General features: G+C 38.6%; 1 protein-coding gene across 1 annotated transcript in view; it reads left to right on the forward strand.

The window, feature by feature from the left end:
• Positions 1–15219, forward strand: part of PTPN13 (protein tyrosine phosphatase non-receptor type 13) — a 117520-nt gene that overhangs the window by 17126 nt on the left and 85175 nt on the right. Inside the window, exon 2 of the mRNA XM_064651678.1 lies at positions 8421–8540. Coding sequence (XP_064507748.1) covers positions 8426–8540 — 115 coding nt within the window. The 5' untranslated portion in view covers positions 8421–8425. The remainder of the gene's footprint in view (positions 1–8420; positions 8541–15219) is intronic.

The following is a 15219-nucleotide window of genomic DNA, read 5'->3' on the forward strand; positions in this document are numbered from 1 at the left end:
TTCCTGTGATCAGTGTGTAAGGGTGCTGCTTTCAAACCAAGAACACAACTGAACTGTTTCTGAAACTAGTGCATTTTCTCAAGTACCATACCTGAGGTTGTTCTAACTGTGGAGAAACTGCTTTGGTGCCATAGTGAGGTATCTCTTCTGCTAATTTCTTTTTCCAAAATGTCTAATAGTCAAACATGTGAGGCTGACAAAGATTGTTGTGCTCAAATCCACCTTTCTCCCCCAGGAGGAAGAAGTCTCAAAACCCAAGTGAGCCATGCAGTTCACTCACCATAATGACAGCAAAAGCCATTTGTTGAAGGATTAGATATGAATATATAAATTTAAAATATGGCTTCGAAGTAACATATGGTAGGGCCAGTCTTTATACTTGTTAAGAGTATGTTGACTTCTAAGTTACTTACAAATATACTACAAACCTAACACTTTTCTTTATTACTAAAGGTGGTGGGTATTAATGATTTCCCTTCCCTCCCCCTGTATTAACACATTAACCTAGTATTTCTAGACCTGTCTGGAAGACTTTCTAGTGCCACACTGAAGAAAATAAAGAATTCTTACTGTCTTGGCTTAATTTCTTGCTGATCTAGTTGTGCTGCCTTTGTTATGCTGGTTATTACGTTACTGCAGGGGCTGTCTTACCAAGAAGAGGCATTTATAAAGCAAAATACCTTTCTCTGTTACTGAGACTGAAAGGATTAACATCTGACAGAATGTGAACCTTTCTATACTAGAGAATTTATCTAATGTAGTAAAAGTTGTATCACTTTGTTACCACAGAAGGGGCCTTAAACTAAGCTTTTCAAAATCTACTCTGGAGTAAGTTTATCCATTAGTGAAGTTATCTGCCGTGCAGTACTGACTTTATGAGTACCTGTTAAATCAGTGGAACTTACTTGTAGAGTCACTGAATTTCCAGTCTGTGGTAATTTATATCTTGGTGTTAAATATTTGAGCATTATTCTTCTCAAACATTGTAGTGAATGAAAAAGCAGTCACTGTACAATTGCCGCTGCTTATTTGACTTGCTCACCAGAGCCTCAGTGTCTTATTTGTAAATAGCTTTAGAATGCCACAGATGGTGGGAAGTAGTACTTAATGACTTAGAATAATGCTTCCTAGTGACTCCATGTATTTAAATCATGTGCCTGCTACTGTTTCTGTTCCCCTGACAATAGATTTGATTCCCTCTTCAGCAGCGCTGAGAGCTGCAAGTAAGGACAGACTTCAGTCATGACCTTTCTATAGTATGTGAGGAATGTGTAGCTCTTGCATGCAACAATGGAATGACTGCTGGACTAAAGCTGGAGGTGCCATTCTTAGTGCCTTTTATCTGATAGACAGTATATCATCACTCCATAATGGAATTACGTTGTCAATAGTAAGATGTGTTTTGCTTCTGATTATTTCAGGTCATTGGAAGAGTTTCATCCGTGAATTCGTGTGAATAAGGATGTTATTGGTTCATCCGCTATTTGAAAATGTTACTATTGCCAAGCTAGTTTGTAGACCTGAAATTTTTGCTTTTTGTTTCTAAAGCTTGCCTTAGTCACAGGTCCTCTGTTTCTACTTAGCAATTAAAATGAAAGTTGCAAGTATGAGAAATGCATCAAGGAGACATGCCTCTCCAAGGTGGAGCAGATCAACAGCAAAATAAGGGAGTTGCCCAAGAATCTTACACCGACAATTAAACAAAGAGAGGGATACAAGAGTCATGCTGCGATTTATGTGGATTAAGCTTACTTTGTAGTGATAATTATATACTCTTCTGAATAAAATTTTAATATCAAATGTGAAACATCAGCTACCCTCATGTATAAAAAAGCATTCTACAGTTGCCTAGAAAACATGACTTTCATGATCATTATATACATTTTGGACTGGATTTACTAGTTTGCCTTACACGAAGCTTCAGATAAACAAGTTTATCTGGTTCTGGTGATAGAGAGACAGAAGAGCAAGGGAGGAAGTCAGCACTAACCCTTGCTTGTCTTCCATTGGGAGTTCAGTCCAGTGCCAAAAGCTGGTTTCTTTCCACCTTCCAGGAAAGAAGGCAAGCACTTTTGAGTAAAATAAACACTGCTTGTCCTGGAGGTGCGAGCCAAGATTCTCAGTATGTCACATTCTTCTGTCTTTCAGATATGGGAATGTAAGACTGATTTAAGGCTTTGAAAGGAGAAATGCTAACATCTCATCTGTTCATCTGTGTATGCTCAAATAAAAGGCCAACATTTATATTTCTGGGAGCGTTCTCGCATTCTTTGTGTTTTACCACAAATTTGAGCTAGTTTCTGTTCCTTACTTAGGAGGTCTGAGCTCAACCAGCAGGCTATCAGTTTGAAGAGGAAATGCAATTTTCAAGAAATTTTCTTGATTGTAGTTAGAGAATTTGCCCAGGAGCATGAGACTGCTTTGCTGACATTTCATCCTGTCTGCCTGCAGGAGAGAAAAAGAGGAGAACATTGAAGGAAAAATGTGAGTGGAAGAAGCTAATCTCTTCCACAGTGGGGGGGAGGGCAAAAGTGCTTGGGTTGTAATACTAATCTCTGCTGACCTCTCCAAAATGAAGGAGAAAGGAATAGTGTTAAAATAATGTTATTATCAGGAAGCAGGTTGAATGAAAAGCACCATGAAAGTGTGTTTTTTCACAAAAACTTTGGTTCACCTGATTTTTGGGCATGTCTTTAGAGACTTAAAAAAGAGGTAGGAGGTGAGATTTGGGTCTTGTGGGGATTTTTGTCCCCTCTTTGTATCTATAGGACAAATGAAAAAAATAGTGATGACACAAGGGTTTGTTTCCTTATCCTTCAAGAGAGTAATTGAGAATAATGTGCAGTAATTAACTTGAGAGCAGGATTCTAAAAAAAAATAAATAATTCTTTAAACATAGTTGACTTGATTAGCTTGCATATATGCCTTGATTGCATGCTTGACTTGTCTATTTGCAAATAATGCCTTATTTTCTGGACTGTCTATGCAAATTAGACCTGCAGGTATAGGAAACCACATTTTATGTGTGTATTTGAAAATAAGGTTTCAAAGACTACTGAAGCACAAGCTTTCTAACTTGGCTCCAGGGTTCTGCACTTAAGTGCAGTTTCAGCAACAGTATTATAGGGGATAAAGTAATTGGTAGATGTAGTCCAGGTCTTGTTCAGGGGTGTAAGATGTGGGTCAATGTAAATAAATGGAATAGATGCCAGGATTCTGAAATTAGAGGGCATGATAATGACTTAAGATGCTTAGGTTCTGAAGTGGGAGAGACCAGACTTTCAAAACTGTTCAGGTCTAACTCCAGTTCAGTGTCACTGAGGCTTGTGCATGTTGAGTACTTTCAGAAAGCACTTCAAGCTCAGTGAGTGCTGAATGAAAGTGTCAGTGTTCTATTTTCAGGCTGCTAATCATGGCCTGAGAAAGGTGAATTTTAAGAGGCTCTCTTGGACAGAATTGTCTTGTTAAAGGTTCTTCTGCTTCAGGCATTGCCATCTACAGGGAAGAGGCCTAGAAGGGGCTCTTTGCTTATCTGCTAAGAGAAAAGTGTTCCTTGGAAACTGCCACTTTTTGCCTAAGTATACCTGTGGAGCAAAGGGGCAATATTGCCTGTATTTGGGACAAATAAAGTCAGGTAACAGTGTTCTCTATGGAATAAATAAGGTGGGCTTTTTCACGCAGAAAGTATTTTGGAGGTATATAGAGCCTTCCTGCTATCTCTTCTCTGTTTTAAATTTTGTTGAAGGATAAAAATGAATACCAGAGCATTTTATGCGATTATCTAGAGATTCTAACAGTGTTTTTATATTCTAGATTTTTTTTCCACTACCTCTAGCATATCTAAAAACAGAGTGTGTGCCTAGAGCAGCTGCTCTCCATCTTTCTTGGCAGCATATTCTGATGAGATATCAAGTATGGGATTCAAATATGGGGGATTGCAGGCATTTCAGTTAGCTGATGTTAAAACATAGCTTTTGACTGAAAGTTTTCACTCTGAAGTTACAAGGTGGGGAAAAATGCTGATGCACACAGTAAGGAAAAAGGCAAGGGATATATGTTACTGGTACCAAAGCACAAAGTTGTCAAGCATCCGTTAAGTTGAAGCAGTGTGATCTTTTGACTTTCAGTCTGTTTTTGGAAACTTTTTGACAAAAATGGCTGCTATTACAGTCTTTATTAATAACAGTTTTAGCAATAGCTTTTTAATATTTTGGCTGGCAACATTTCAATAAAATTTGGAAAGAATAGGCCATTAAAATTTTCCTAATTCTTGGTTGCTCTTAGAGACCTTCAATTTCAAATTTTAAATGTGCAAGGAAAAATGGTGGTGATTGTGGGAAATGAGAATTTTGAGCATTTAACTTCTGTTTTGCATACATAATTAAAAAGTGTTTTGGAGACTTTGCAAGTTGTAGGAAAAAAGTATATCTCTTGCAAATGTGCTTTCCTTTGTACTTTGGACAGAGCAAGTGGGAGGCTACCTCATGTGCCATGTTGGCACTGTTTGCGTATTCCATGGGTGTTGAGCTCTTAAGGTGGGTTACTGGGACTTTAAAGTGCAGGGTCGAGGAGTTTACTGAGCTTGATTTACAGGCAAGAGACAGAAGTACCCATTCCACTCATCAGGGAGTGTGTGAGTTGTCTGTCTTAGAGGGAGGAGCTGTCAGATGCTCCTCATGAGGCACACAGGCTTTTTAAAGGAAGTACCTGAGATACAGGAGAGGCCTCTGGCTTAAGCAGCACTTTTTCCTGTAACTGCACTGCCTGCATGGCTTAGGGCTGAGTTGTGTGGAGGGTGAGAAATCACATGCAGAGCTTGTTGATACAAATGATTTACGCCTGAATTTACTCTCTTGTCCTGGAGTGTAAAAGCTGCCTCCACATGACGTGATTCCTTTCCTGTGGAAAGAGTGCTCCTGTTGGTCTGGGAGTAAGCAACCTTCCAGCTTCATGTCTGTGCATCTCCATTATTAACTATTTTCATTTGTCCACTGTCTTCTGACACTATGTTGTGCTCTGTGCTGTGTGAGTGTCCTTGTTCAGATGTTCAGTGCCTCTGATCATGTGTGGGTTTTGGGTGTACGGGTAATCCATGCCCTAACAGTTCATGTGGAGTTCATATCACCACCTAACCCTTTGGTGTTCCTCCTGACCATGACTACATCTGGACTTCTCACCTCGTGAGGCAAGGTGCAGAAACAGGATGGGCTTCACTTTGTAAGCCTCCTGATCCCATTTCCAGCAAAGTGTCGGTGTGGCTTCCTACTAAGATGCCATCATAACGCTGTCCCAAGAAAAAGGGAAGTGAACTCATCCTTGGTGCACCTTTCAGTGTTCTTTAATCTGTCCATTCTCATTACAAGGAGTGAAAGAAGCAGGGCACAGGATTCCATCAGGGAGAGGAACATTGCAAGAAAAATGGCCTGTTGGAATATGACTAAGAGTGCATTGAGAACTCTGCCAGTGCATCTAGATTTCTTTGCCAGTAAACCTGAAACACTGAAAAACACAGGGACTGCCAGGAGCATCTTTGGATATTTGAAACAGACTCGCTTGTACTGTTTGTACAAGAGAAGAATCTTTGTTTTACTTGCAGTTTTGAATTCTGTGAGCCTTCCTGAAATCTGCTCACCCTCTCTCCTTGGATTGCCTCCTCTTTGCTCAATTGAAATCAGCTGAAAGTTTACCCCCAGCAGAGATAACTCGTCTTTATTCTGTCTTTCCTGCATTTCAAGAGATTGCTGTTCTTAGTCTGTTGTCCCCTGTTGGTATCACCCAGCTTCTTTTCTTGGAGTTCTTATACATAGGAGTTTAAATACATGTTTTAAATGATGATATATATTTTAGATGGAATGTTTTACAACTGTATAGCTGCTGACATAATGGTGATTAGATGAGAAGATAGGCAGTCTATAGTTTTGATATGGTATTCTACAAAAACTTTATATGTTTTTCTCTCACAAAAATTACTTGATACTGTCCTTATGTTGCAATTTATGCAAATACTCAGGTGTTGCACAAACCCAAAAGCTTTTGTATTTATTAAGCATTTAAGCTTCTGTATTCACAAAGGACCAGGTACTACTGAAGATTCCCAGAATCTAAGAAGACAGTGAATCTGGAAAAATTATGCATTGCTAACATTAGCATTCCTGAAAATTTCTTGTGAAATTTCCTGTGAAAATTCCTTGTGAAAAAAAATCTGACACAAACAAACGTGGGGAAAAATATGTATTGTGTGAGGCACTTCCACTGTCAGCTCCATCGTGTTAAATTGGTTCCAGGTGGGCTGTACAGGTGGCAAAATCTGACCATGGATTTGCCCCCCAACAGCTTTATCCCAGCTTGCTTCAGTCAGTTCCTTGGTGATAGAGAAGGGTTTTTTGTGAAAGGTTCTTTAATCTTTACAGCCAGTGGTGTTGGCCCATTCAATGCTGTGACAGACAAGCGCTGCAGCTTAAAGATACTTTCCAGGCGGAAAAGTTACAGAGTTTCAGAGAAAGTTACTAAAAAGTTACTGAAACAGATTCGTTTCAGTAAGAGTCCCACTCAAATCCCAGCTTGTGCCGTTTTTCATGTGGCTCCCTTTGTAACGACTGGTTTTTGATGGATTCTTCTTGAGCTTTCAAAATCAATTTGAAATGTTTTGGGTTTGCTGTGTTGTGTGTTTGATTTTCTCAAACTACTGCTGTCTGTAATATGCAAGCAGATGTTGTTGCTTTTACTGCTACAGCTGAGGCCTGGGTGGCTGGGTGGATACTCAGAGGCTTCTTACTGTGATCGAGAAATTTTTTTGTGTAGGATTCTTTTACTGTGGATGTAATGTTTTTGGGAGCCTCGGCAGACATGCTTATGGTTTCTCTTGTGTTGTTAAATGGGGAATTGGCTTATATCTGCTACAGAACAGTCCACACTATTTAATCACAGCTGAAAGGATTTGGGATTTTGCAGGATGGGGAAAAGGGGAGTGACAAAGAAGGATTTTGGAGGGGATTGTTGTTGATGGCATTATGCTCAGCATACTCCTTTAGAATATTTAGCACAAAAAGTTTTCATTTGCAGTTCATGTATTTTTGGTCCCTAGGACAAGATGAGATCTTTTAATCAGAATAATCCAGACAGTGTGATTCTAGATATACATACTGAAATTTGAAACTGTGCCATGAAATCACAGAATTCCCTGGGACAGATGATAGACCAAATACTCACTCTCTGCCAGGTGTAGGTGAATCCCATGCTGACTAGAAACACATTTATCTCCGGTTTTTCATCCATTTATAAGAAGTCTGTATGGGTTTTCCATACAGACATATCCATTTTGAATGGCTTATTTATTTTTCTCTTTGGGAATTCAGATTTCATCTTTCTTTTAAATGTATTCTGGATCTGCTTTGCCTTGCATTATCTTTTGGTGATGACTTTTGAACATTAGTTGTTGAAAATACATCTGGCTTACTAATAGGCAGAATAATTGAATGCTGGAAACTGGCAAGTTGTGAAATAAGGGAAAATAAACTGTGCTGAAAAGCAGCCAGCCATATGTAATTTTTCAATACTGTAGTTAGAAATTCTAGCTGAAAAGGCTCTGGGTAGTTACTTCAGCAAGTATCTTCAAAGCTCATGTTTTCAGATAGAAACAGCAGCATATTCAGCCTTTTATGTTGCCATCACATGTGTATAAACCTGGTTATATGTAAGTAAAAACACATGGAAGGCACAAAACTGCCTAGACAGTTGGGAAACTAAATATAGGAGGTAGTCAGCCTGTCCTCCTTGCAAATCGTTAGGTGAATATCCATGAGTGTACATCTGAGCCAGGATTGCATGCTGATGGGGAGGCTCTGGCTGGAGATTTAAAGGAAGAGGGAGGAGCCTCCAGCAGTACCATTGGGTCATGAAAGCTGTTGATGCCAGTTACTGATCTCCAGGCAATAAGCATTGCTTATGGGACTGTCTTTTCCATTTCCAGCAGCAACTTTGGAGCCTTTGAGAAATAACAAACTCACCCTGTGAAAATATATTCCTAACAGCAGCTTAAACCTGTCAAAATAATGTTAAAAACTGATTTATTTTAATGAATCTGTAACTACTAAGCAGTCAGTCATTTTTATAAACAGAGCAAACTCTTGCCCATAGCATATGGACTAATGCCAGCTCGTTGAGTTTATTGATTTAGAGCCTGCAGTATTATTATGGATGGTTGTTGTCTTAACCCAGGTTTTATTTCTTCATGGTAGCAGGTAATAAAAGTTCTTCATCACCATGGAGAATGTTTTGTATTATTTATATTTGATGGGTTCTATAAATGTTAGAGAATTTTTGTGACTGAGAATTGAAAATGGGCTATTACTACTTGAACAGTGCATGCAAGAAGAAGATAACTCTTATATAGTCTTAAATCAATGTGTTTCATTTCCCAGGTAACATGCATGTGTCACTGGCAGAGGCTCTGGAGGTTCGGGGGGGACCATTGCAGGAAGAGGAAATATGGGCTATTTTGAATCAAAGTGCAGAGAGCCTTCAAGAACTATTCAGAAAAGGTAAGCATTTTTAAAGACTGATGCATACAGAACTGGAAACATCTTGGTTATGTGTAGGTGTCGTATAAGTAAACTGCCTTGTCCTTCCTGGGCTCTAAACCCAGATAACAACTTGCTCCTAGGTTGTCTTTAGGTAAGTACCTAGCTGCACCCCAGCCCAGAGGATGTTTTCACCTCATGTTCTGTCAGAATCTGTGGCACATCCAGTTTCATATAGTGATAACTTTACTTTGGTAGGAATCTACCACAGGGTTTTTGCATGATTTTAGACTCACTGAAATGAGATGGAAACATTAAAAAAAAAGTGATGAATAAGTCTGAGACCATTGGAGCACTTTGGTACTGAAGGGGATGTAGAAATAGGTACAGTACAGTGCAGTTGTGACCAGTCTGCTCTGAAGAAGTGTAGCCTCAAGTAAGACAAAGGTGAGCAACAGAAAACTTGACCAGAGGAGGTATCATTCCCCAGAATTCAAGTAGCAACACTTATATAGCTACTGAGAGAAATGTGGTGTCATCTTGTACTTCAGAAGAGTGGAAGTCAGTATTTCTCCTTCACTCCCCCAGTTTAGTAGGCTCTAAGCTGAGCGTCGACCATACTGCTAATAATGTACATTTTAGCACTAAGTTTGAGTATGGAGCTGTTCTTCCTTATGTTTTCCTTTCTTTTCTTTAACATTTGTAAATCCTTAAGGCCCTTCCTTCCCTTTTTTGCTTTTTATAGCAATAAAAGCTTAACTCAGATACTGAACTTCAGTAGCATCTTTAACCTGGTCTCAGATAACATATGTTCCCATGATGCATCTTAGTATTTCAGCATATTTATGGGAGTCATCTCTTTGTATAAAAACATGCATATGTAAACTTAATCAGTTTTATTTATGAAAAATCAAAAGGCTCACACTTTGAAAATATTCACTGTTTTGCCACATTGCTCTGCAGGGGTCACATCTTTGTTATTGAGGGCAAAATATTTTGTATTTTTTGATTCAGAATTTCATCAAGATTCAACATCTGTTGGTTTGGGTTGAGTTTTTTTTTTAAGATTTGGTTTAGATGATCTGTCAAATCAGACATTAGATCTGTCTTATGCATTGCACAACCTGTGAAAGTAGTCTCTGTTGGATACTTCACAGACTCCAAAGAAGGCAGATGTGAGCAGAAATGCTATATGGTGCTTGATTTCTGATCAAGTTTGATCAACTTATTCAAAACATTTCTTGGTAGGTGAATTATGGGTGGTTTTGATATCCTATGCAAATTTACCTTTTTCCCTTTACCAGCGAGCTCACAGCCCATGTGTGGTAAGAAGTGTTCTCTATTAGGAATGCTGAGTTTATTGTTGCAGTTTAACCAACTGTCCTGTCCTGCTGCTTCTCATAGTACAAGAAAGGGAAAGCTGGCATCTTCTTTCTCTCTCTTTCACTCTTTGTTGTCTCTTGGAGACAATCAGAAGAATTACTTCTTTTGAGAGGGCAGGCTGTTAAAACCTTGATTAAAGAGAGATCTTGAATGATTAGAGGTTTACTCTTGTAAACTTTACAGGAACTGACATATGGAGCTCCATCTTGTAATCCACCTGCAAGATCATAGTTGTATGAGTATATAATAGTGGAACCACTTAATTTAGACCATTTTATACTAGGTCTAAATTCTTTCCAAGGAAGTCTCCACTGAAAATAAGAGCTCACCCTTTCTTGTCCTGAGAGTAACTCAGAGAAGAGTTATCACAATAACTATGAAGACTGCATGCAAGCATTGGCAACGAGAACACAGCCCTCCTTCAGAAGGACAAGTCCTGAAAGATATGAGCACAAAATGGAAATCTGCCTCAGGACTTCTGATGTGTGCTTTTTAAGGCAGGAGAATGTTTGCCAGCCAAGACTGGCTAAGGTGGCAGAAGCTTCTGATCTCACTTCCTATCAGTGAAGACCAAAACACACATTCAGATAAAATCAGTGCCAGAAGAATCTGTCTCTTCTTGGAGATGAAGCTGTTTTATTGAGTTGTTTTTCTGCTAGTTCAGCAAACTATTTTCAGTGGCATGCTATTAATTAACCTGGGATATAGCCTGTGGTAAAAGGCACGTCAAGAGACACTCAAATGAAAGAGCTTTACTGTGTAACTAAGGTTGATAAAGGCAATCTAATTCCTCCCAGCAAGATTTGGATAACCAGACAGTCTTTAATGAAGATTTATCTTCACAAAGGAAGCAATCTAGAAACCTTTTTTGGTCATCTTGAATATTGCTTCTATGCTGGCTTGTAAAGATGCATTGTGGATGTGCAGGAACAGAGAATGCAAAGGTTCCTGTAGGCTTGTCTGACTCAAATTTTTTTCATTATTTGTGGAGGACTTGTAGCAAAGAGATTTCCTAGAGTTATCTTGGTTTCCTTGGTCAAATTTCAGACCCATTTCTTCCATGCATATGGTATGAAAGAACTGCTGTGGAAGTGCCAGGTGTATAGCTCTGAAGTCCCCGCTCATGCGATTCTGTAACAAATTTTAAGCTTTGATGACTGTTTTGTACACTAAGTTTCTTTAAAAAGAAATAAAATAAGGCATATTGTTCAACAGTCTGTGCTCCAGCTGTTTTGTAATGAGGTGGATATAAAGGCCGTGGAAATCATCAACTCTTAAATTGCCATCTGTTGGCAGCCTCCCCACACCAGCCCAGCAACCACACACACTTAAAGGGATTACCAGCCCAAGTAACCATCTATTTATGTATCTAATCCTAGTAGAGTTTTGGTAGTTTGTTTGAAGTTGGGAATCTTGCTATTACTCTGTCAACTGAGAACCTGTTCTTCAATTAATTTCTTTTTTAAGCTGGTTTCAGGAAATTAGGGAAAAATTCCCAAAACAAGCTTCTGTTGGAGATTTGATGACTTCTTGATATCTAAAAGCTCTGTGTGTCTTTTACTGAGTCTACCTTATTATCCATCAAACCACTTAATAAGAGAAGCACAGAATGAAAGTCCGTGTCTTACGTGGTTAATTCTGTATCACACCATGTCTGATTCAGTGACTGATACAGAATTGTTCATATTTTCATCCCTATTAATATTTAGAATTCTAACAGATGTCAAACTCCTTAAAAATACTTCACAAATTTATTTCATTTATTTCATTATAAGCAATGAATGCTTAGATTGAAATGCCCAGTTGCTGATCAGTGATTTAGAAGATCAGCTCTGGTAGCTGTTCTGTCAGCATATTATAAGTTGTTAAATGAAGGAGAAACACAATCTAGGACTCAGTTGCAGATCTGACATCAGTTTTAGTGGTAATGTTGAGATTAATCTGGAGATTTGAAAAGGCCGATACCAGACCTGCCCTTCTCTTACATCTGTTTAATTATCTGCAATAACTATTTTGTTGTTGAAAGGGTGTATCAGCTGTTTAAGACATGCTGCATCTTGTACTCGGTACTCCATGAGGTCAAAGGAAGAAGTCTTTGAAGTAATCTCAAATGTGAGTGTATAAGCGTAAGGGGAGTGCTGTGCTGTGCTCACTGCTGCTGAGAGTTATAAAACAAGCGTCCCTCTAATTTGGTAGGTTTAACTAGAAAAAGATTTATCAAAACTTGAAAGTGGAAAAGATTTCATGTTGCTTAGGCCACTCCTATGCTAAAGTGTGTACTGAGGATTCTGAAAATAGTTGGACCTTATGTTTGGAGACATGGATCTAAAGGAAGGAGGAAGAGAAGGAGAAAAATGTGTCTGATATTAGAAAGACGTGTTGAGCAAAGAAAGACACTTGGCAAGTTGACTGTCTTGCAAATTTGTGTGTGGGAAATGATTTATGTAAAGAGAAGTTATATCATCAAAAAGTGGATGTGAAGAAGGAAGACTGTGGTTTTTGGGGACCTGTAAATCTTGTTGACATACTATTGTACCTGCTTAGCTTGAGCAAGTGTAATGAAAAAAAGGAAGGTAAAGTGTGAACTGTGTTGATGGGACTAATGGTGGGTCCCAAATAGTCACAGATGTAGTTGGGATGGAGGAGGAAGTAGATTGCTTTGATTGACAAGAGGGAAAGTGCACTAGGAAGGCGAAAAAACCAAATCATCATTTTCCACCCAGTCCTTGCTGGCAGGCATTAAATGATGGCTTTTTCCCCTTACCAATATCTGTTAAGGAATGGTTTTACTTTTTCTCACCTCCTGGTAGTATTTGATCTTTTGGTTGCTGAGAAGGAAAGAGACTGGGCTTTTGTAATTTTGTTGGGTTTTTAAAAATTCTTTACTTTATATTCCTTATCCCTTCCTCCATCCTCCACGCTTCACTCTGCACCAAATGAGGCTCAGTTACTACTTGTGCTCTTTCCAGAACTCTCTGCTGGATGTAGTCAGCATAACAACGAAGTCTAATGTGGTGTTATGCTGACTGGGAAGCAACTTGGGAACGATGTGTGTGATCTAAGGATTTAATAGTTCACCCTGTTTCTTGCTCCAGAGTTCTCAGGACCGTGTAAACTTCAGTTAGTCCCTCAGTGTTTCCCCTTGTGCTGCTGGTTTCCATCCCTTTGTGCCCAAGGGAGAGGGAGCAGAAGTGCTCAGTGCTGCTTCCCCTGCACACCAGGCATGCAGGGACATGCTGCACCAGCCCAAAGGAATGTAGGATTTACAGCATAAGTGGTCCCTTGTGCTGGCATAATCCTGGCATGGCTAGGGATGCGTCAGTGGTCTGCCTGCCTCCAGCCTGGCCGAAGCACACAAATTTTCAGGTTCCTTTGCTCTAGGACAAATCTTACTTGTCTCAGTGAGGGCTGTAGAATGAAGCAAGATGTGTGCTGAAAACCTTGTGTATATTTTTGAGTTGTTCTGTGCTTTTTTAAGGTACTCGTTTTGTGTTCTGAGAGAAGTGAAATGTGCATCCCTGCTGACCATTTTTGCCAATGGCTGTGGCCTAAGAGAGAAGCAGGGAAAAGACAGAACTGAAGGAGCTCCAATTGTGAATGTAGTTTGGGAATTCAAAATTACCTGCCATCAATATAGTAAAATAGATCCATATATTGTAAAACAGATCAATTTCAAATATCCTATATTAATTTAATGTCTCTTATAATGTGGTGGGTCTTTTTATCTTTGGCTACTTGTATCCTGTTAAAGCATGTAAAGAATTTTTTTTCCTTTCATTTGTTTGGCAGATGCTCTGTAGCTGAAGATTATTTCTGTTTTTATTGCATTTAAAGCCAGTTCACTGTCTCACTTTTAGTAAGACCACACTATTTATCTCTGTCTTGGCACTGCTTGTTTTAAACTGTGCTCTCACAAGTGTTTTGTTACCAAGTTGCATAGTTCTGGAGTTAACTCAGAAGGCTGGCTCTAGCACAGTTGAAAGCCTGTTGGACAGAGAATTGACCAGCAGCCATATCCTGAATTCCAGTGCTTTTAGAAAAATGGGTTTTAAACTTTTTCTTTTCTTTTTTTTTTTTCCTTTTTCCCCTGTATTTTCAGGAGTATGTTTCTCTTACTGCTCTGGTAAATTATCCTGAAAACATGTTAAAGGGTAGTAGCGTTATTGAAAAATATTTTCTTAAGTTAAATCTGTCTGGTTGGAACTTTGAGACAGTTATTTTGGTTTACAATGCATGCCTTAAGGGAGGAAGTGAAGAATGAGTTATTCTACTCTCCTTTGGAACGGTAGAATAGATTCCCAAAGTTTGATAGTATGATCTGCTATATTAGTTATAAGCTAATAATAAGGAATTTAAGAAAATGTTGACAAAACAAGTCTGGCAAAGTCAGCTCTTTTTCTGTAATTAATCACATTCATTTTACATTACTTCAGGTCATGAAGATTGTTGAGTGTGGGTGGATCAATAAATTCAGACTCTGTATCTGTAGGGAACAGATGCACACTCCTGAGTTTGTTGAAATTAGTATTGGGAAGACTTCAGACTAAATGTGGAGATTTTTAAAATTGTTCTTAAAACTAAATCAGATTTTTATCTCATTAATTCTTTTTTCAGAATATGAAGAGTTTTTATGTGTTTAAAGTATTTGTCATACAAAATGTGAAATTAGGTTAAAGCCTCCACATTACTTAAGGTTCCTGAGTTGGGACTTATAAGAAGAAAATTTACCATATTTTAAGGTGTGACTTGTTTGGATTATTTTTGTATCAGTGTTTTTGTATCAGTGTTTGTAACCCTGTATACACACAGGGTTATTTTTGAAAGTCAGTGGCTAGCTATGGTCATCTTCCTAAAACTGTTTTGTAGCTTTGCTTTTCTTGTGTTCATATAATAGGATAGGACTGTTCACCTTTACATTTCTGTTGTTTAACATCACAACTTACTGCCACAACAGTGAACAGCAGTTGTTCTGCTTTGTTTCGGAGGAAATGGGGTTACAAAATTGAAGGACTTACCTGATAGATCCTTTTACATCTGATACCTGCAAGCCGTAATTTAATACATTTCCTAGGAGATTAGAAATATTCTAGATTACAAGATAATTGAGCAGTCTAGGAATCAGCACTGTAGGAACATCCTGAGCCGATTGGAGAGTGGAAAATGTTGTTAATAGTGGAGCTGAAGGAGGATATTATTGTTCTGCTGTTGTTGCTTACTATGTAGAAGGAAAAGAAGGACTTACCATTCAAATGTGTGTTTTCTCATATCTTTGATATATCATGTAGCAGAAGACAGAGCAATTGCCTCTTTGCCTATG

This window comes from Pseudopipra pipra, chromosome 4 (genome assembly GCF_036250125.1).
Source record: "Pseudopipra pipra isolate bDixPip1 chromosome 4, bDixPip1.hap1, whole genome shotgun sequence".
NCBI lineage: Eukaryota > Metazoa > Chordata > Aves > Passeriformes > Pipridae > Pseudopipra > Pseudopipra pipra.